Source organism: Atheta coriaria, unplaced genomic scaffold (assembly GCF_025399875.1).
Source record: "Atheta coriaria isolate IRGN ID8LTWV9N9 unplaced genomic scaffold, Caltech_Dcor_3.1 hic_scaffold_9_pilon, whole genome shotgun sequence".
NCBI classification, from domain to species: domain Eukaryota; kingdom Metazoa; phylum Arthropoda; class Insecta; order Coleoptera; family Staphylinidae; genus Dalotia; species Dalotia coriaria.
Window position 1 is genome coordinate 4,763,383 of NW_027045451.1, and position 22,532 is coordinate 4,785,914.

At 37.2% G+C, this 22,532-nt stretch overlaps 2 protein-coding genes across 11 annotated transcripts; both read left to right on the forward strand.

The window, feature by feature from the left end:
• Nucleotides 1–7,464: 7,464 nt before the first annotated feature.
• On the forward strand, nt 7,465–12,112 carry LOC135798670 (uncharacterized). 10 transcript variants are annotated; one of them, XM_065311566.1, is made up of 7 exons: nt 7,465–7,779; nt 7,928–8,118; nt 8,176–8,369; nt 8,489–10,404; nt 10,465–11,710; nt 11,778–11,977; nt 12,032–12,112. In XM_065311566.1, exons 3-5 carry the CDS (start codon nt 8,233–8,235, stop codon nt 11,607–11,609), a joined length of 3,198 nt encoding a protein of 1,065 aa, XP_065167638.1. In that variant the 5' UTR covers nt 7,465–7,779; nt 7,928–8,118; nt 8,176–8,232; the 3' UTR covers nt 11,610–11,710; nt 11,778–11,977; nt 12,032–12,112. The 10 variants fall into 10 exon arrangements, with proteins under 10 accessions (XP_065167638.1, XP_065167635.1, XP_065167631.1 ...); XM_065311564.1 differs by having other exon boundaries at nt 7,466–7,779; nt 8,489–11,481; nt 11,536–11,710; XM_065311563.1 differs by having other exon boundaries at nt 8,510–11,710.
• Nucleotides 12,113–19,727: 7,615 nt separating this feature from the next.
• LOC135798542 (mitotic spindle assembly checkpoint protein MAD1-like) lies at nt 19,728–22,325 on the forward strand. The gene is given in 4 exon segments (XM_065311404.1): nt 19,728–20,314; nt 20,376–20,580; nt 20,583–20,728; nt 20,788–22,325. Coding segments are annotated over 4 exon segments (2,277 nt in total). The 5' UTR covers nt 19,728–19,867; the 3' UTR covers nt 22,267–22,325.
• Nucleotides 22,326–22,532: the final 207 nt, after the last annotated feature.

The window sequence follows — 22,532 nt, forward strand, 5'->3', positions numbered from 1 at the left end:
AATTTACATGATTACATGAGATTTCTTTCATAAATCAATTTACAATTAAATTATACATTTAATTACTTTAAAAAAAATTATCAACTATCAATTATCAATTATCATAAATTAAAGACCAATTTGTGTTAAAATCGTTTTTACTAAATACCTATTTATTTTGCTTTTGATAATTTTTAGTTGAATTTTCTTAATTTTGTTTTCATAGTTTTTAGCCAAATACTTAATATCTAAAATTTTCCCATAAATGATACTTTAACAATTAATTATTGGTATCCCTCCTGTTGGGCGCATTGATTAGAAACTTGTCTCAATATTTCGAAAGACGCTGCCAGCAACACAAGTTGCTCCGACGTCGCCGATGAATATGAATCAATGCTGGCTGGCTGGCCGGGCGCGATATCTATCTAACATCTATCTAACAGTTTAATGCAATTATGCCAGCGGACTCCTTCGAGTGAAACCCTGTCCAAGAGACCGCTGCGGCCGAGAGTTGCGAAGACAACTTTCGTGAAGGAGTCTCGGCTGTAATAAGATTACAGTATCTCTGCACGAGGCAGCCCGCCCGTAATTGAATTTATGCTTTTCCCTTCGCGTGCCGGCCGAGAGCATCACTGCCTTGGTCAGTTTCAAGGCGTTAGGTGGTGCGGGGGCGGCCGACAGCAGACGCTACACCGATGCCTACCTCTGGCTACCGTTTTGCTTCATTGCACACGTCATCAACATCATCATAGTTACTAAATAATACAGAGTAGGTACTGAAATTATCGTTTTAAGCAAGTTGTGATAAAGTTATTATAATTATTAGTAGTTACTTACATAAATATGATTTGTGTAATATTTATTATTGTTTTTAAATATTCTACATCTAATTAAATAAAGAAATTAATGTTTAAATCGTAGTAGATTTAAATAAATACATTTTAAAAGTTATTTTGTGATAGTTTTTGATATTTTGCTATAAAAATTTCAGTAACTTTACTTTAAAAGTTAAAAATCAATTAAATTACAACATTCTTACAATCACAATTTATTATAAAAATGTTTTCTTAAGGAATAAATTTTATTGGTTCTATTTTCCATGAAATTCTGAGTGATTATTAAAAAAAAAACGTGAATTAAACGTGATTATTATTCAATTATGTAAAAACCGATTATTTTTCTCAAAATTTATTTTTTATAGTTTAATGTCGATTTAAGAAATAATAATAACAAATATTAATGATAACTTCTTTAATTTCTGAGTTTTATATGATTTTTCTCAGTTGTACTTAATTTTTATGAATTTTTCCTGCCCTGATAACAAAAATATCTGTTTATATTAATTTCTTAAGAAAATATACTAATTTAAACATATCTAGAAAATCATACGTAAACATTTGCATTTTCTGCACATCACGCACATCCTAAATGTCTTTGTAAGTAACTTCATACACTCTTGGTCGGAATAAGCGTATGAACACAGATTATGGGGTCGCATCGCAGACGTAATATCCTGCCTCATCTTATCTGTAATACGTACGTTTATGCCTCTCCCTCAACTGCTGCTCCTGCTCCTGCTGCTGCCGCGGCATGAAAGAGGGTGCGTTTCTGATTGCAGCGGCGTCGCCTGCCCGCTGGGGCGATTATCGCGAACGCGAAGGGTCTTTTGGTCCCGCTTCCATCTTACATATGATTCATACGCGAGACAGAGGAAAGCGTCTGGAGATCTGCGTGGCAAAACCCGAGGGGCAGGCGTCTGGCGGTTGCAAACGTAACGAGACTCGCGTTAGCCATGCTGGTTGCGTCTTAAATCAGCGGATGCCGCGCGCTGCGCTAATAAATTATGTAATCTAAGATGAAGATTACTGCCAACATGTTGTTTTTCGTTTACTGGTGTTGAAAATTGCCAGCTATAAATTAAAGTGTATAATTTACATCATGATGAATTTATTTTTGTTGTATTTTAATTGTCGTTTGTGAAAATATACTTTTTCATTGTTTTTTAGACAATAATCTTAAATATTATAATAATTATTAAGTTTTTTGATGATCAGATGATTAGAAAAGAAGTTATTTATAAATAAAATTTAATTTTTCAATGAATTTTATCGTTTTTAACAGTTATCAATAATATTTTGACTTTTTTAATATTATTAAAAGATTTTAAGAAGATTTCAACTTCAAAATGTTCAAAAATTTATTATTGATACAAAATAAATCAATTTTTATCATTTTGTGACTTTAAAATTATTATGCGTAATATGATATGCCAAAATAGTTCCCGTCTATACCTGCTCTAATATTGTTTATATTCTCTTTCCCGAATACGCCGTGGAACATTAGAACTTATTAGAACATTAGAAAATTTGTCTAACAAACTCCTTCTGCTTTTCACGTAGCGCGAGGCGACTGACCAGCACGCGCGCTTGTATATTAATATGTTGGCAAACAAATTTGGTACACGTAAACTTGTAAACTCCATTGTTCCATGACGACGAGCTCCGGCGGCTTACCTGTGAGCTTTCGGGCGCGCGAGCTGTGCAAGCTTAGCACTTGGAAACTTGCAAGTAAGTTGCTTCGCAAACTTCAGCCGAGAGGCGACTAGAGGAGATTTCCGTCGGTCAGTTTCAGTTCGGAATTGAAGGCCCGTCGTAAATATACAACAAAATTTGTTAACATTAACATACTATCTATTTAGGCCGCTAGAATATTAATTAAACTATCAGTTTAGTAATTGATTTGAAAAATTAAATAAAAATTGCTGATTTTTTTGTTGTTTGGATGTTAGAATTGAGTTTCTGAAGCAATTGCCAATGGAGTATTTTTTTAACGGGGGGTTGGCATTCATTCCGGCATCAGCCCTCGTTTTGCTTCCGTCTCCTCCGCCCAGTCGACCCCTGTTGGAATCGAACAACAACCCCTCGAAAGCTCAAGCTAGAAGCTAGATATTCATCGTTTGCCAAAAGAAAGGGGTTTTATGTATTGGAAATATTACCCTCCATAAAAGAAAGCCATAAAACTTATATTCAAGCAGCGCATTCGCGTATCGAACGTCGAAACGCGTTGTTTTCTCAAGCAAATTCGGTAATAATTCAGTTCTTGAAATGGAAACAACTTTTCTATGACTTTTATTACATTTCCCCAAACATTCTTCGTTTTTTTCATATTTTAACAATCAAAGTATGCATCTAAAGATTTATTAGATAACTTAATAGCTGACTAAGAACAATTTGTGCCTAATAATGAACTAACTAATCCTCTGCATACAACGTAAGGTTTCTCTATCATAAGCGGTTCAATCTTGAAACATGAAAAAATAACCAAGGATTAAGCACAACGAATGAACTAAGAAGCAAAGGAGCAGCAGGCAAGATATAGAATAGAAGGGTCCCCTTCCTTTACTCCCGAAGTGGTGTGTGGTGTGGGCTTTTCTAAGATTGAAGATAAACCAAGACGGATTGTGGTAGCTGCCCAAGCTCGGCCTCTCGTCACTTTGATGTTTTATGCTTTGACCAGCGAACGACGTAATTCGCACAAGTCGCAAGACATCCTTTTCAATACCTATTTCCGGTTGGTTTACTATCTAGAAACAGTTCCTAATAGTCCTGTTAGTGTTAGGGGAAAGGGGGCTAAGTGGGCCCCAAAAGCGAAAAAATGGAATTTGTTTACCTTTTTCACTCGTTACACTATTTTTTACATCCTAGTTCAGTATTTAATATTAATAAGCCGTGTCTATCAAAATAAAAAAAAATTCAGAATATGGGGCAAAGTGGACCCCCACCCATAAAAATTTTGCTATTACCTTTGTATCAATTTTTTGCCTATATTATTTTCTTTTTTCATATCTTCCTTCGAATTTGTTGTGTATAAGTTGTTCTTGCAACTTCATCTTATTTATCCAAAATTTTAGGGGGCCCTCTTTGCCCCTCAATTTTTTAAGCCTCCTGAATTTCAGGGAGCCCACTTTGCCCCCAGGGGCCCACTTTGCCCCCCCTTCCCCTACTACCATCAATAGAAAATAAAATGGCTTCCTTTTTTAAAATTTATTCATGTATTCATAATTGTGGACAAATCGCCTTGTTAAGATTGCTGGTCGTTGAGAATAACTGCTCAGCTCGTTATCAGACAATGATGGTTGCTAAGATGACGATTAAGTTTATGAGCAATCGTATACGTCCCCGTTTTGCGGTGCGCTTTCGCGATATGTGATAACAACGAAGTGCTTTGCCTTCTCTGACGTCCTGAACCCAAGGATATGGAAGAGCACGCAAGTTTATTGCCCACGACTGTGGTTGCCAACAAAATCATATCTTTTCTCTTGGATACAGGGTGTTTAAATAAATTATTTATAAGTTTTTTGTATTTATTTATAAAAACGATTTTTAGGTTAAAAAAAGTGAAATTGCTCTAAAAATGTGGTTTTATTGAATATTTTTATTCTTTCCGCAGTGACCAGTAACCAGTTGGCAGTAGGTTAACACTAGGTTGGCAATAAGATTGACCATTTTGGCATGAAAGCAATTTGAAGATGAGCATAGTCTCCGAGTCGCGTAACGACTCGCGCGCGGTCCCAAAACTTGTGCCAACCCGGAATACGAGGAAAACCGCTATAAAACGTCTCCGCCGGTTGAGATTGCCAACGCTTTCCCACACGAACTTTGCAATGGGAAGAATACTCGACGCGATTATGACTGTGAATGTCCTTCGAGTTTGCATCAAGTTAATCCAAGTTGAAATCTCTTTGCAGGCGGATACGGAGTCGTCATTGGAGTTGTCGTAAACGAACAAAGATATAGGAAGAAGACCCCGGCGAGCCAAGCGGCCATGAATAAATTACCGGCAATAACACGACGCTGCCACTAGGACCCAGGAGTCTTGTAGATTAGCGAGAAGCATGCCGTGCATCCTCGGGGAGCACTTCGACGGTTTCCTACCGCGTCGACTCGCGCATCTTATGCAACCTCCTTACGCTTAATTGCTTCGCATCAGCTAAACTTGAAGTTTCAAATATTAGTCATAAATTCACCGCTCAAGTTTTTTTTTTTATATCTTCTCATTGATTTGTGTAGTAATATAACATAGGAACTTGATATTTATATCCTACACTTGTTGGAGCGATTTCAACTATGCACGTCAAGTGGTCTCAGATCGGAACAACTATGTAGTGAATAATTTCGATCATAACTTTGTTCGGAGGGAAAGTTTCTAGATTCTCGCAGTTAGCAATGCTCGATTCGTGTGCACAAGCGTCGCGTCGCCGGTCCGAATAGCGCGACCCCTCTGGCCACTTATCACCGGCTACCGGAGAGTATGCTGGGACGTCTTAAACTCGACGCTGGACTCGGCGCCCTTGCGTCTTTACTTCCACTCCTCGCGTTCCATCATCACTGCCCTTCGCCGGCGACCGATATTAATATCATAATTACAATATTACTCGAGGGCCGCTGCTGCATCGCCACATCGAGTATCGTGACTTAATAGAAGCGCAATCGATTTGAACAACCACCAGACTTGAGGGTGGGAATGGGGAAGCCAAGACGATACACATGACTTGTTAGCTATTATTAAGGGTTATTAATATTGGTTTTTTACTTTAAAAAATTTAAATTCTGTATTTATCAACTTTTTAAGTTAGGTTAGGTTAATTTGGACCAAAAACAAATATCATTTTGTTGGTAAGCCTTGTGAGTTATTTTTCCGCTCCTTAATTTTTATTGACAGTTTATACCTATGTGGCTCTATAAATCAAAAAATATAAAAATGGTCCAAATATGGCTACTTTTTTTATATTTTTTGATGAGATTAGGTTATGTTAACTTAACCTAATAACCATAATACTTAATTTATATTTATTTTTAAATTAACTGCTTTAAAAATGTTGTTTGGTAAGTTTTAAGTGTGTAGAAGTCCCGTAACGCCGGACGGCACCTAGCACCGGACACTCGTACTATTTAAGCTAGTTTAAATCTTTTGGTTTAAAAAACAAGTGAAATACAGCAATACGTAACTGAACGAAGCAGTAATTTACTAAAATCTGTTTGTTTTAGGTCAAAACATTGTTGTAGATGATAAGTGAAAGCAGGACTACATGAGTGACTGAGAATAACTTGTGATCTTATGTTAATTATTGCCTTGTGGCTGGTGGCAGCGAGTGGCGGTCTTCTCGCGATAATAACCGGTAAAAGGTAGCTACATCCCAAGACCCACGTCCTCCTCGCTCGGGCATCATCAACAACACAACTAACTTCAGAACGGCCGCGAGCTAATGATAAGAAACAACGCCAACATCCTTGTCCTGTGTCTGTATCTTGTATGCCACAAACACAACAGTATATAATACTAATATTAATCTCTAAATATAGGTAGACTACAATAATTTTTACTACTGTGATGTTTAACACTAAATCTAGAAATAATCTATTAGAGAAAAATCATGTTAACATTTTATTTTTATTTATAAAATGTTTGTGTTATATTTATTATTCGTTTGTTATTAGTGATTATGTGTTCTTAAATAAACGTAGAATCCTTTTCACACACGCAATACGAAAATCCCTATTTGTATTTTGGCAATTAACCAATGGTCTGTGAGAGCATTTAATCAATTCCTAAGATGAACGATATAATTGTTTCCTGGCTATGAAGATGGAAGAACATTTAGCTTCTTGCTGTAATATGCTTCTTGTGATCCCCGACAACGGAGTGGTACTCCTTCTTTGGGTTATCCCTTGGAATTAATCATCTCGATAGTTTTGCACAACCGCTTCTCCCGCACGATGAAAGCATATTATTTGTCTTAATTAAAGCACCACGTTTTTGATTTATGACCTTTAGTATTCTGTATGTTATGTTTACTTTATTGGATGTTTTTCTTTACTAATAAAAAAACAATAAAAACAACTTGATATATCGCAGTGTAAATAAAGTATTAGTAAACTATTAGAATTGAGTACTTAATTAACATGTCGTAATTTTTAACAAAACAGATAATTTTGAACAATATTTCCCCAAGTTTTATATATTAAATGTTTATTTAATAAAACTAAATATATAAGCAATAAGATTTGATTTGGTTTTTATTAAGTTGTCGTAAATAAATAAATAATAACATTGGAATATAGTTATTTAAAGATAATTTCAAAATATGCATTGATATACTGATAATATTCAAACACTGATATGTAAACTGTGCGCTTGTGAGAAACAATCGACATCATTTTATCACTAAAAATATTTATTTCAATACCTATAGCGCCATCTACTGAGCATCATGTATACTTATACTCCGATATGGACGCAAATTCTCTTTCCCTCTGCTGTTCGTAAGTCTAACCAACGTGTCGTAGTAATCTCCAGTTAGTTTTGGTTCAATGAGCTCAATACAGCAGGCGTACCACTTTTCCACACCACGAGTACCACTAGTTTATGAAAAGTACTGTGATCAGGGCAAGCCCAAGGACAAACCTTGTGATAGACAGACAAAGATTTAAAAGTCCCGCTCGTTCTAACACACGAAACACCGATATCGCGCAGGCTCTGCATGCAAGGAAGACGCGATTTCGTATGTATCGCTTTCTCCGCTTATCTAACGCACACTCGGATGTTGTATTTCTCTCGGCATGCACTGCGACCGGGAGTGAAGGTGGTTATCGTATTTAGTGATGATGAGGATGATATTCTATCTCTCGCGTGATATAAAATAAATCGAGGAATAAGTGAGACTGCTTGAACTTCGATAAATCTAATGTGCAACAGTGATTGCATTTGGTATACGCGTCGTTTTTGTTTTTAAATTTAACGGTAAGTTCATCGGCAAATTGGTTTCTAGCGCACAGGATGCTCTCGTTAGGTTATAGTCAACTCGCCTTTATTATTTACCTTTAAACCTGACTTCTTCTAGAAACATTCAGCATTTGATAAATTAACGATTATATCACGTGTTTTGCAGATACTCGATAGATTTTGATTTTGTTTCAACGTTTGCAAGAAGTAAATTGCATAATGGGATAAACAAAGTAGCAGAGCTTGATAAATCAATCCAATCAGTGGAAATCTAAATGTAAATATTGAGGTTTCATGTAGTGTTTATAGCGTTTTATAATAATGGAAGTGCATTGCTTGTATGGATTATTCTAGGTGGTAAGTTGTGCTTGGAAATTGCTTTTGTGATTTGTTGTTGTTGATGCATTTTTGTAGCTTCTCAGCTGAAAATACCAAACATAACCTCTAAATTATTTAACAACCTCCCTAAAGATGAACAGGGACGATCCACGACATCATCAGGGACAATATCGTGGCCACCATCAAAACAGACGGTATAATCGCGGCGAGCGTGAGGGTTCGTTTAAATCACATTATGAATCAGGTTCCTGGTTAGAGAATCAAAAGAGGTAATTTTCTGTCATTTATTATTTCTTTATTCAAATGAAAACTCTTCATATTATAAATTGTATTAGATACTCTTTAGTTATTTATATTTTAAGTTACCTAGAAAATAATTTATTGATAGAAAACCATTGTTCCAAAGAAGCGCTGCTGGTTGGCACAAGACGACACATATCCGAGACTGGAACAAGCCCCGGCGCCCATTAGGGCAATCTCAGGAGTTGCCGCCAGGCGCATTGCCAAAACCCGTACCACCGCCGCCCACAAAGCCCCTGCCTACCACTGAAGAGTTGTTCCAGGAGAAGATCAAACAAACATCTGGCTCTTTACTGAAACAAATGGAGGAATGTCCCGACGCTGAGCTGGTCCTTCCTTCGCGAAATTCAATGGATTGCCAAATGAAAGAGGACACCAATGAAAACATCCTCCCGGCGATCAGCTATCTTCAGGCGGAAGCGGATGCAACGGCCGCTGAGCTCAGCGCAAGTAAGAAGAAAGCGAAGAAAGCCGCGCTGCACGCTCAGCAAGAAAGGGTTCGTGAGATTGTTCAAATTGTTCGACAATTGAAGCGACAGGAGAGGCTCAAGGTATCGCGTGACATTAGGGATATGCATAATAAGACGCGGAATATTGACGAGTGTGATAATATCAATGCCCTTGTACCTGATATATCTGTTCAGCTAAACGTGCTGCCTGATGAATGTATTGCAATAATATCGAGCATTTTAAACAGTGATTTGGAACCGCTGCCAGAGCCTACGGATGCTCCCGTAATCATCCAGGATTCGAGTTTTAATGTAGATAATTCGAATTCAGGTGGAAACGAGTTTTACGATCCGTTTGAGTATGACATTTGCGACAATAGTTCACAAGAATCAAGTCGTTTTGATGCTGTACAAGAGCCACCACATCATGCCTTGCACACCTATCCCGAATCTAATACACGAGAAAACAACTTTGACGATGACTCTCGGTCTCCAACTAGTGTTGATATAAAGCCGGAACCCGAGTACATTCGGACGTATAAATATCACATCAAACCTGGTCGCGCGGAATCGCGTGGACCAAACAAATTTAAATTGAAGCGCGATCTTTCGAACGACAACGGACATAGCTTTAATAATACGCGAACGACACCACAGCCAGTGCCGCATCCAACACACTCGACCCGACCTTACAACCAACGTAGCCAGCGAAGTCCAACACGCGAAAGCAAACATTTTCGTTCACAAGTGAAGCGTCATGAAAAAACACCTCCACCTCTAATTATTGGCCCGCAAATTGCATCGGTGCCGCAACGATCACCATCTCCTACTTTTGACAATCCACACAATGAATCTCGTAAAATTCGAGTTATTAAAGAAGCGCACGAAGTTTTTAATCGCACTGTGCACACATCTAAACCCGTAGAAGGTGATACAAATGAAAGACATGCGGTACCTAACAATGACAAAACTGTAAATGAGGTCTCTAAGACTGATGTAAATGGTATCAGTGAAGAAAATGACATATTATTTCGAGAAAAGTTTGATCTTGGTAGTTCAGATGAAGACGACTGGAATAGAAATTTAATTCTTAAATCGAAAGAGCGTGTTTTAAGGGAGATTGCTGAGGAGGAAGCTAAAGTTTTAAGATTAGCTTTGAAAAATGCAGAGGCTAAAACTCAATCTAATGTACATAATGGATTCATTGAATCTAACACAAGGGATAGCGTTCGTAGCATGGAAGAGGAGCGTGTGCAGATGGAAACGGAACCCGTAAAAACTCCGACGCTGCCTTTGCAAACACATGTACAATGTACTGAGGAGGAATTAGATTACGATCCGCGTTTCTCAGATAGTGAAGAGGAAAGAATCCAGGTAGAATGTACTGAACAAATTGTTGACGACTCAACTAGAGAAGTAGTAGAATCAATAACTGAAAAGAGTGATACGAATTTGCCGGAATCCCCAAAGGACAAGGCCGTGACGAAACCTGATGGTACCCCTGTCATTGTACTGGAAGCGACAAGCAAACCTGGGACCTACAAAGCCAAGCAGGGTAAGTTGGTCAATGAGCACATGTACTGTAAAAATGTTACATCAACTGAGGATGCTTCAGAGAATCAACTCGATAAAAGCAAACCAAATGAGGTGTCCGAGGGGATTCAAACAGAAGACTTGCCTGTCACGACGGTTGCAGATGGCGGCGAAAAATCCACCGCGGTTGTTTCGAAGCCAGACACATCTCATTCACACAAAGAGAAACATAAACGCAGCCGAAGTAAATCGTCATCTAGCACAAAACACGCGAAAACATCAAGCACTTCTAGGTCCAAATCAAAATCTGATAAAACATCTTTGCCCAAGTCCAAATCACACACGGATAGCGCATCATCGGCCAGCACGTTTAGTACTTCCAAAAAGAATACCATCGAACAAGCGATAACATCAGCTCATGAAGAGAAAGATAAGACGATTTTAGGTAGGTTACGAGCACGATATCAAAGGTACAAGAAGCACTCGCGGGCTGTCATTTCAAAATTGGAAAACATCGATAGGGAAATGAGAAAGTTGCTGGACGAACGTCGCAATATTTACAAAGAGTTTCATGCATTTGTCTCAACTTCCGAGAGCGAAGAAGACATGCCTCATGGCGAAGAGCACGCGAAAAGAAGACTTTCAGAAACTGGTACCTCACAAAACTCACCATCGCAGCACTCCAGTGACAATCCCAGCAAGAAGAAACCCGTGAAGTACATAATAATTTCTGAAGGTGATTCGACGCCTTCGAAGCACTTGAATCCGGTGCTGAATTCCGATACGCCTAATGAGCTAGTTCTAACGCAAGTGCTTCATGATAATCCGGAAGACATTCCGAATCCAGACTCGCCGCCAAACTTCCTCATGCCCTCAATGGATGTGGACATATTCTCGATGTTCTCCGAGCCACAGAACAAGCCACCGTTTAACGAACCCGTAGTTGCTCAAGAGGCAGAAGAAGAGCAATTGGGCGAAGATTCTGACTCAGTGCCCGAAGCTGGAACGACAGAAATGCAAATCGACCTTGGCGGCGTCATGAACATCTCGCAAACAATGCCGACTGATTTTCTGGAACCCAGTGATAATGAATGCATGGGTGAGTCCCCAGTGAAGAACCCGCATGTTAAATTGATTAAATATGATATTGAAGGCTTACAACGTATGAGAGAGATATATCGCACAAATCTGCAGACTCGTTTCTACCCTTTTGCAATAACAACGTGAAAATTGAGGAGTCCGATGTTGGCACCATGGAAGTCGAGGTCAATAGCGAGTATGGCAATGAGGTGGGTCGTGCGTAATTTCTACAACGTGTTTCATACGCCGTGAGTTTTTGTACGACAGTTACGTATTTTGTACATAAACTAATTTTTTATTCCCCAACACTTTTAGAATATTCAATAAATGTTTTTGTTTTCCACAAGTTTTAAATGTTTGATTTCGCGTTCAAAATATCTGTCGTACAAATAGTCGCGTATTGATTTCCGGCGTAGAAATTTGTTGCATACGTTGGAAGATTACAGGTAAATACCGAGGCTTCCGATGGTGTTGTTGACTACATCGGATGGAAGGATTCCATTTTAGTTATTAAGGTGGGTCACATTGCCTATGATGATTGCAAATATCTCAAATGATGTTGATTGCAGATTGTTAAAGATTTGATTGTGGCTGGAAATGATAAAGGAAAACTTTTCCTTTTTGACACGAAGTCGGCGTTTCCAATATTCACCGAGACAATATGTCTCAATGAAGCGATCACTGCGATGGACGTTTATGAAAATGGCAGTAACACTCGACTTTTCATCGGATCTCAGAATCAGAACTTGTATGTGTATGACATCGGGGACAGAAGGTTGTTACGGGTTATTAGCGTGGGCACTCCTATTCAGTGCCTTGAGTTGATGTGGATGAGCCTGTTTATAGGATCTTCGAAAGGCGAACTAATCAGGTTCAGCTTGGCGGTATGTTAATTATTTAAATATAAATACTCTTTTCGAACAATTTGTACGTTTTGTTTAATTTTAGAATGGCAGAATTACGGCTCCAGAGAAAATATCTGAGAGCGCCGTGCTTGCAATCAAAGGGAGCATGGATGGATCTCGTCGCGTGCTCGTGGTGGCGTTGCGCAATGCTCCAATTAGTATACGTGATGCGTCTTCTTGTCTTGAATTGCGTACAATCGGGGAAGACCTCTATTCCGTGTATTCAATTGTGCTTTTCCACAATCGAGTATATTGTGGTACTAGTCATGACGATGTTTTAGTTTATAATTTTCACGTGAGTTCCTATGAAATTTGTCTGATGTTGTTGGATCTGAAATGTTTTGATTTAGGATGGTCAGCTTTTGCTCAAACACGGCGAGAGCAGAGGCAGTGGAATTGTCAATATGATAATCGTGCGAAATGTGCTTTTCGTAGCCTGCTACAATGGTAAAATTTGCATCTACAACACGACTGATAATTCGTTTATTACCTCGATGACAGCACCATCCGGGCTATTATTGAGCATGGCCATCGTTAACAAAAAAGTAAATATTCTATAGCTCGGGCGCATGTGAAGTTATTAACCATTTGTTTATTTTCTAGCTGATTGCAGGAACCAAACAAAATTTCCAATGTATGCCACTGCCCGAATCAGTTGCGAGTTTGCTCTGAGAGGTGGGCCGCCGGCGTATTACTTTCGACTGCAAACAAAAGTATTTTCTAGTTTTACATTAAGTAGACTTTTCAAAATGTCTAGGGCGCTCCTGACAAATGTGCCTTAAGAATGAGAATTATATTTCTTTTTTTCCTTGTTACCACAGCGGTTGGTATGATAATTTGTAATTATTTACGCTCTACCGATTTGGGTTTTTGTTTCTCACTGCACAGAATTCGTTTCTTTGTTGATTGTAAATAAAAGAATTGTTTAATGAAAATCGAATTTAAGATGCGTATATGTGTACTTTGTTTTAAATGAATGCACGTGCGATACAATGTGGAACGGCACGGCATGTTCTCATTATCAAGTTGTTTCTTATTTTTGTAATAAAAAGACACTCACAAAATCACAAAAAACGTATCACTCCTCATTTTAATATTCCCAGGGCCTTTAGTTTTGTAATTACCGTTTGAAAACACTCTGTATCTTTCTAATGAGGAGTTCATAGCTTCAAAATGTTTAAAAATTGTCGTGGAAGGCACTTTTTTACAACTTTGATACCTTTCTGATTCATGGGTTCCTGGATTTCATTTTCAAGCATCCAGCCCCATTCTTGAGGTTCTAAGTCCTTCCCTAACCACGTTTGAATCTGGTAGTAGACACGACTTATGTGTTGATGAGCTGCTACACTTGTTGGTGGAAGTGTTGACAGTTGTACAGGTTTATTTAGTTTTGTAAATTTGATGAATTGCGTGTAGCGGAAATGATCAATGTTGTCCTCAGATTTTGGAGCATTATATAATGCCAACAAGATGCGCACTCCATTTTCTAATAATGTTTGTTTTGGGCAGTTTTCTTGTTGAAATACTTCCACCAGTTTATCTAAATCAGGAATTTTTTCCAATGCTCTAGTAACAGTTTTTTTCTTTTTTAAATAGCGCAGAAGTCGTGTCACAGCCACTGAATGCGTGTAAAAATAAAATGTGTTTTTTAGTACGAGGATATTGGTCAAAACTTTTAGTAGAATATATTTGTGTTTTGACATTGCCTTTGCCAATTTTTTTCAAAAAAATTTCCTGATGATGTGACTGAGTACGTCCAATTAAAATAACGAGCAAATCGATATCTTCTCCTATGATGACAGCAGTCTTTTGATGTTCTGATAAGGCAATAGCTGTGTCAATGATGAGAACATCAGCATCATCTCTGGCTTGTTTTGTTGTGATATTAACAGTTTTAAATTTTTCAACAAGCATGTCGATAATTTTTTTTTTATTAGACCGATTTGATAAAAATTTTTCTTGACTGATTGGGACAACCATTGTTTCGTCAAAACAAACTTCATATGATTTTGAAAGTGCAGCAGTTCTTCTTTGTTGTTCCAGTGCTTTAATATTTTTAGTATAGTCCGAATATCCGTCAAATACAACAACAATTGCTGAGCCATAATGTGTTTGTAAATATTTAATGTACTTATTTAAAATAATAGAGAAAGTATCGTCTTTGCTCCATACGACGCGATGCAGAAGAAATCCACCATCGATGATGTATGTTACATTATTTTCATCAAGATCGATAACGACAGGCATCATATTGTCATATAATGTTGCTTTCGTGGTTTTTCTCATGCCATTACTATCAAATAAAGATGTCGGATACGGGCTTAGTTCATACTGAAGATATTCTTGTAAATTACTTTCAAATTTTTTGCTTACAGTTATTCTCTGGAAAAGTAACATTGGATCTATAGAAACTTTACAATCATTAATTTTGACAGATTTGTTAATGGCTGAAAGCGGTAAAACCTTATCGACGCGTTTTAACTTTATTTCGTTGAAGTTCAAACCAGTTATCTTTACCATAGATTGCAATCCGATTTCATGGGCTCGGTGACAATTAATTTGGTCATTTCCAACGATTCCTGAAGCTAAGGATACCAACTGATTCGTATTTGGAAAGGGATTATGAAGCGTAAACCAACCAACCAGTTCATTTACATCAGTATCATCCCATTTTATTCGTGAATCTCTAGCATCAACATGTTGGTCCACAGAATCGAAAGAAATGTTACAAAACCGTTCAATTTCTTCACAAATTGTATTCGTGGCATACATAGCATATACCCACTTACATAGAACACTTTCTTGTGTACTTCGGCCTCGAGATACTCCTCCTTCTGTCTTCATAGATTTCATCAGACTTTGCTCGATTACCATGTCTGTCCATGTACCAGAATTGAATTTTTCTGTTCGTTTTACAGTAAAGAATCCGTTTTTAAAGTTCTCAAAAGCCTGTTGATCCATTGTCTCCTCAAGTTTTAACATATCTTGAAGATACAAATGAGCTGATTTCGCATATAGGAAATGACCACCAGCATGAAAATAGGGCAGCATTTTTCGCACTGCATCCAAATGTTCTTGAAAAAGTCCCAGCCTTTCAGCGCGAATGAAATCTAGGGCTATTGATACCATTTGAAAATATTGCACCCATAACTGTGCCGTGGGACCTCGAGCTTTTAATTCATTTAGTTTATCCTGAAATTGATCAATTAACGAGTTGGAGCTGCTCGTACATCCTTCAACATCTTCGTAGGAAACATCGCGACTAGTTATTTGTTCAATTAACTCATCTAACACACAATTTTCAATTTTCATCTCTTCAAAAATCTTTATTGATAATGCAAGTCGTAATAATATATGGCCTCTGATACTTCTTGCATAAGCGTGACCATTCAACATTTTGTCGACCGAATTTGTAGCATATATTTTACTTAAAGCTTCCTTGAGACCACTACCGTCCATTACATGTCCTATGCATCCAAGAAAAGACATGAGCATATGAAATCCTCCTAGTTTGACAACTGTTTTAGACAAGTCTGAGTTTGCATCTGACGCAGCAACCATTTCACGTGCTTTTGAGTACAGGGGTTGATCAAATGTAATTATGCACGTTTTTTGTTGATGTGACTTGGCAATATTTATAGCACTATGTAAAGTTGTATAAATTGTGTCTAAATTACTGGCAGGATGATCAATGAAAGGTAGAAATATAACCTGAGAAGTTGTAAAATTTTGATTATTTTTCGTAAGTTGTTGAAGATAGCCATTCCACCCTGGCAACGGTGAAAGATTCTTCCATTTTCCGTATAACCACAAAAAATCAACTACATTAAATTTTTTTTCAATCAGTACTTGATCATCATGTAGATTTTGGACTTGAATCTTGCTGTACCCAGGTACAACTGGCTTTTCATATGCTAAAAGAGATACATGTGATATTGCTGCTAACTCTTTTGCACTCGGTTTAGTTGTACATTTTTTTATGCGATCATCATAAATTACAGCATCTTTCGGAGTAATTATTTTTATCATTCCCATAACGTGAAGAGTATTATTACCGTCAAGAGTACTGACATTAATATCTGCATTGTCTCCAACATATTGTACCAACGCACCAGACTCTGATGGTAAAATACGAGGTTGTGGATGGTAAATTGCTGAAACTTCATACTGTATGGTATTACTATATGATGCAGCAAATCCTAAAGATGATAAAACATCCAACAATTTTTTAGACCCATATCTTCTGTGAAGAAATACGGAAAGGCCCAACAGTAGCTGTGATGAAAATGAACGTTCTCGCATCGAAGCCATTATTGCGTGGCTAATAGATGTGCATTTCGTTTTTAAATGATCTACTTGTCCTTTTCTATTTTTTAATATCATTTCTTCCAAAAAATGTGATAATGTTTTTGGTATTTCTTCATTAATACAATCTAGCATTTTATTCGGAGGTGGATACGTTTTTGTTTCAACTACAGATGATCTGATGTCTTCCCTAATAATAGCCGCAGCAGCTTCTACAATCCGTAGACGTTCTGCTACAGGAGTACTTTTTTTATTTTCGTACCAAGCTTTTGATAATACGTTAAGCTGTGTATCACGGAAAGATATAATTGTAAATGATCCAATTTTTTTGTGATTATTATATCAGTTAAATACTTTTGTTGTAATTTTGTAATAATTGTCTTATCGCCAGGTATGTATTCCGTAGGGACATCTTTAAGTTCTTTCAAAGTAAATTGAGAATCTTCATTATTTTCTATATAATAAAAAATCTCCTTCATTGCTTGAGTGACTTGATCATCTTGGCGAGGCTTTTTATCTGCAGATGGTACTCGGGTTAAAAAGTTGGTATAGCAAATAGTATGATACTTTGCTTCAGCAGCGATCAAATCATACTCGTAATATATACGTTCCTTTACTAATTCTCCTAAGGAATCGTTTCGTTCTTCTGCTCTCTTAATTACGTTGTCTTTGAATGCAAGAGTACTTACATTACTTATTGTCCGTCTATACTTTAATTTTTTTTCTTTTCTGCTATTTCATCAGCTTCTTGGCCACAAAATAAGCATAACTTTCCAAAATCAAAGACTTCATTTCGTTTTTTACGAGGTGCACTTGACGTTGAAGGTTCACTCTCATCTGTGCGTCGTTTCGATGCAATAATAACATTTTTACTCGTGTACACTTTTCGACACTCGGAATGCACATTTACTGAACTTAAAGTATTTAAATAGTCTATATGTCCATCATTTCTTTCAATACTTGCAGTTTTTAAAGTTTGTAAACCACGTACGACATTCACAGAAACACCTTCTGAAAGTGACTTATCACATATAAAGCACAAATCAGCCATAGCTCTTAAAACCGTACGTCCGTAGTTGCAACGGTACAATTTCAAACTTAACGAATAACTAACGTTATATTATTTTCTAATTTGAATACGCAGTCCATGTTTATAAGATGTATTTATTAAATTGTTTTGTGATTTATATGGATTTTACAATTTTGTATGAGTTTTACATGTTTCGCCCTGTGGGCATCGTCAGAAACTGATTTAAAATTTGGTGTTTTAGGGTGTTCTGAGTGTCAAGTGTTTTTGTGTTGTGTTAATGAGTGTTATCGTGGGTTGTAGGTATGTGGAGTTTTTTGAGGGGTTTGAAGATAGTGTCGTGTATTGAGTTTATTTGTTCGTTTAAGAGTGTGTGTTTGATTTTGTGCTTGTAAATTTGAATATTATTTTCTTTTATGTTTAGGTATTTGTCATTAGAGGTTTTTAATATGGTTAGTATGTTTTCTATTGTGTTGTGTTGGTGGCTGTGTTTTAAGATGTGTTTTGCGTAGTGTGAGTGGTATGTGTGTGGATTTTTTATTGCATTGGTGTGTTCGTTATATCTTATTAGCATGTTTCTATTTGTTTTTCCTATGTATATTTCTTGACAAGTGTGGCATGTGAGTTTGTATATTCCACTATTTTTGTATGTGTTTGTACTATTTTGTTGTGTGTGTTTGTAGTTTGTTGATGAGTTTTTGTTTGGTTTTGTATGCTATTTTGTGGTTTTTAAATATATTTGATATGTTATATGTGTCTGTGTCTATGTAGTGGAATGTGTGGAATTTATTGGGTGAGTTTGTGTTGTTATTTGTTATGTTTGTGTTGTTTTTTGTTGTTGATTTGTTGTGTTTTTGTTTTTTGATTTTGTTGTAAATTTTGTTTATGTGTGTTTGTGTGTATCCATTTTCTATTCCTATTTTTATTATTTTATTGTATTCATTGTTGTAATTTGTATTGTCTAAAGGTGTGTTTATTAATCGGTTGAAGCTAAATCTGAAGTATGCGTTTTTGTGTTGTTGTGGATGATGTGATGTAGCGTGAATTATGTTGTTACGGTTGGTCGTATGAAAAAAAAGTTTAAACAAAAGTTGTAGGGAATTTTATAGCCTACAACTTTTATAATGAATGCAAATCTCATTTAACCGATAGAAGCTGTGATATTCGCGAAAACCGATTTTTGTGACCTTTATTCCGAAATATCTTGAGACGCGGACACGATAACGATTGTGACTCTTGAGACAAATTTAGAATGACAAAAACAAAGGTTCATACCCAATTTGCAGCTTATTATCTTCATTCCTGAGGTTGACCCCTTTTTTACCTAATATGATTCCGCTAATATTCATTTATTCCCGAACACCTTTGATATGTTTTGACACATCAAAACTATCCTCCTAACAATCGTTACAAGCACATGCCATTGGTAAATTAAGGCAGTGTTAGGAAAAAAATGAAGGATGAATACGGAGGCAATCTATTACTAGAAGTAGTCGCTATATGATCAAAATGTTATGCGCACAAAACAGCTGATTCAAATTCCAACATTAAAAATAGCAAAGGGTATTAAGAAATCTGTTATAAAAAATAATATCAAATACGAAGATTACCTTGCATGCATTAAGGAAAATAAAATCGCATAAAATACAATTCACACTACAAAAGCTCAAACATGATGTAGGTATTCACAATGGCTACCAATAAATTGATTAAGTCCTTAGATGATAGTGTAAGAGTCATCGCCTCAGACATCATAACACACGAGTAAACGAGTGGTCTAATTGGTATGTTTGGTTTATGTATTTTTGGTAGTAATTATTAACCAAGGCGAATACATACATAAAACAAATACATTCTTAAATCAAAACAATTACAACATACTAAACAAAGACCCAACCAACAGATATAACAAAATGTTATGTGTGTAAGAGAAGCACGTTCAAACTCCGAGCTTTGAACACGCGTCTGCGCATACCGTAGTCCGACCTACGTTGTTAGCTCGGTTTTGTTTCCCGACGCGCCATTCGTGTTATGGTACTGTGCGTGGTTATGTTTGCCTCGGTATTTCTCTTAATTCGACACAACTTGATATGAAATAAGCGTTGTGTTTCATTGTTTAACATTAACTTGAATTTATCGATTAGATATTACTAATTTAGTAATTCAAAATGTCCAACAACGACGGACCGGCTTTCAATGACACTATTTTGCGGATTGTAAATAATTACAAAAAGGGCTCCGTTCGCGAGCGTATATTTGATTACAATACGCCGAAAAAACGATCATCAAGCCCCACATCCAGCACTAGCTCAAGCGAAATCAACTCGGCAGTGAAGAAGTTTAAAGCAGACAATCAGATTGTATGTGCGGGCTCACCACGCGAGTTTCGTCGCCTTAAATGTGAACTTATTGAAAGTCGCAACTATGCAAAAGAATTGGAGAATCAGCTTACACATTTGCGTGCAATAAAACGCGAAGAGCAAATTGATTTCGAGCGTGAGACTAAACGATGGAAGGCACAGGCTGAAAGGGATAGAAAAACTATTGGAGAACTAGAAACTAAGCTCGATGACTTCAGAAGGAGAGAACTAGCTTGCAAGACTGAATTAAATGAAGTAGGTTTAAATCTACTGTTGAAATATATGTGATGTATTTTATATTTTTATTATTTTGTAGGCTAAAGCACAATTTGCTAGGACTAAGGCAAGTATGGAAATGAAACTTCATACATTGGATGTACAATTCACCAACTTGAAAGAAGAAGTGCATGATCAAAGCACTGATGAAAACACCAAGATAATTCAGTTGGACAGGCAGAATGAGGAACTGCAAATCATGTACAAAGCAGCAAAAGAAGATACTGAAGCACATAAAAGTTTGTTGATGAATTAACATTAAAGTTAAAAGCCAAAACCAACTGTGAAAATGAATTAGAAATCAAAACCCAGGCTTTGAACAAAGCTTTACAACAAATACAGAAGATGGAGTTCAACAAGGAGTCATATTTGGAATATCAGCAGCAAGCTAAGGTATGTTTTAAACAGTTGCTCAGATTTTAGTTTGATCATTATTGCACCTATTGTTTTAGAATCAACAACAGAAACTCACAAACTACGAATCATTAGAGCGCGAAAATGCGCAACTTCGAGAAGAAAACTCCAGTCTTAAACAAGATGTTCATCATAAACTGCTCCTAGAAGAAGAAGTACATGACATCAAAGGTCGCCTACTGAAATATAAAGAATTAGATAAAACATTGAATACTCTGATGGTGTCAAACGCTCAGAACGAAATGCACCTTGAAGAGTTCCGGACGTTGGCTAGAAGCATCTGCGAAACGTCCAATTCTGATACAACGCTTCCACGACTGCTGAGAACCGCTGTGGAACGTCTTCAGCATCAAGAAATCACACTGACTTCTGATAAAATTCAATTGGATTCTGCTCTGTCGACCGCCATGCATGAGGCCAAGGTGGCGAAAGACGAATTAGACAAATGTCGTTCTCACATTTTGACTTTGGATAAAGATACAAAGCAAGCCAAGGCTCAAATGATTCGAATGCAAAGAAAGCTGCAACTTGTAACCGGTGAACGCGACAGTTATCGAAAACAGTTGGATTCGTACGAAAAGGATTTGACAATTTGTATTAATCCAGCGAGTTTAGCAAATCCAGGCGCAGCGCAGATTGAAAGTCAATTTGAACGAATTAAAAATCTCGAGCGCACTGTTGATGAGTATCGCGATATGGTACATAAACTGGAGAGTGATCTGAAAAGCGTTGAGGGATATTCTACGGATAATATTCCTATTCGCGCTGAGAAACTGGCACGATTGCAGAGCGAAGTTGCCAAATTGAAAGCCGACAATGATTTATTGCGTCAACGCAAAGATAAGTTAGAGATACAGTTGGAGGGATTTCTAGTTGGAGAAGATGTGGCCTATGGTCGAATTGTACACAACAGCAACAATCCTTTGTCGAACATTATAAAACAACGTGAGCAAGAAAAGCAGCGTCTTGAAGAAGATGTAATTAGCTTAAAGCGCAAAATCAAAAAAATGGAAGACGGTCTAGAAGCATCTCGTCTGGGCGATATCACCATCGATCATCGAGAGGTGCAAAACTTGAAGGAGAAGCTTGCCGCAGCTGAGAACAACGTGGTGCGATTAAAGGAGTACTTCAAGAAGGCAGTGCAGGACATGCGTGATGTCACGTACTTGTTATTCGGATACAAAGTTGACATGAATCAATCACAATACACGATTACCAGCATGTACGCTGAGAAGACAGAGGACGTGCTCAGTTTTCATCTAAGCAAAGAAGGTGCTTTCAACTTAATGGAGAATGAGTACAGTTCCAGTCTGGAAGAGATGGTAGATCTGCATTTGCGACAACAACGATCAATTCCGGTGTTTCTAAGTTCATTGACTTTGGATTTATATAATACGCAGACTATGACAAAAGCATACGATATTCAGGAGGACGATGACGTCGAAGACGATGAGGATGAAGAGGAAGAAGAGGAGGACGATGACGTAGAAGATGATAACACTGAGGAGGAAGATTAGAGGAAGTATTTAGTTTATATTCATGTAAAGTTCTATGTTTAATAAAATTATGTCTTATACGATCATGTTTAATCATTTAATCCCTTTAAAATTGTCAGTTTTATAAAAATTTGTAAACATGATGTGGAAAACATCCTGTATCTCGTAAACTACTTGACTTTATCAAAGTTTCTCACTGCTATGTCAGAGTTGGAGAGTCCTTCTACACGACGCATATCTTTTCAACTTCCTAACACTTTCGAAAGTACGCTAAAATGCCCTTTAAT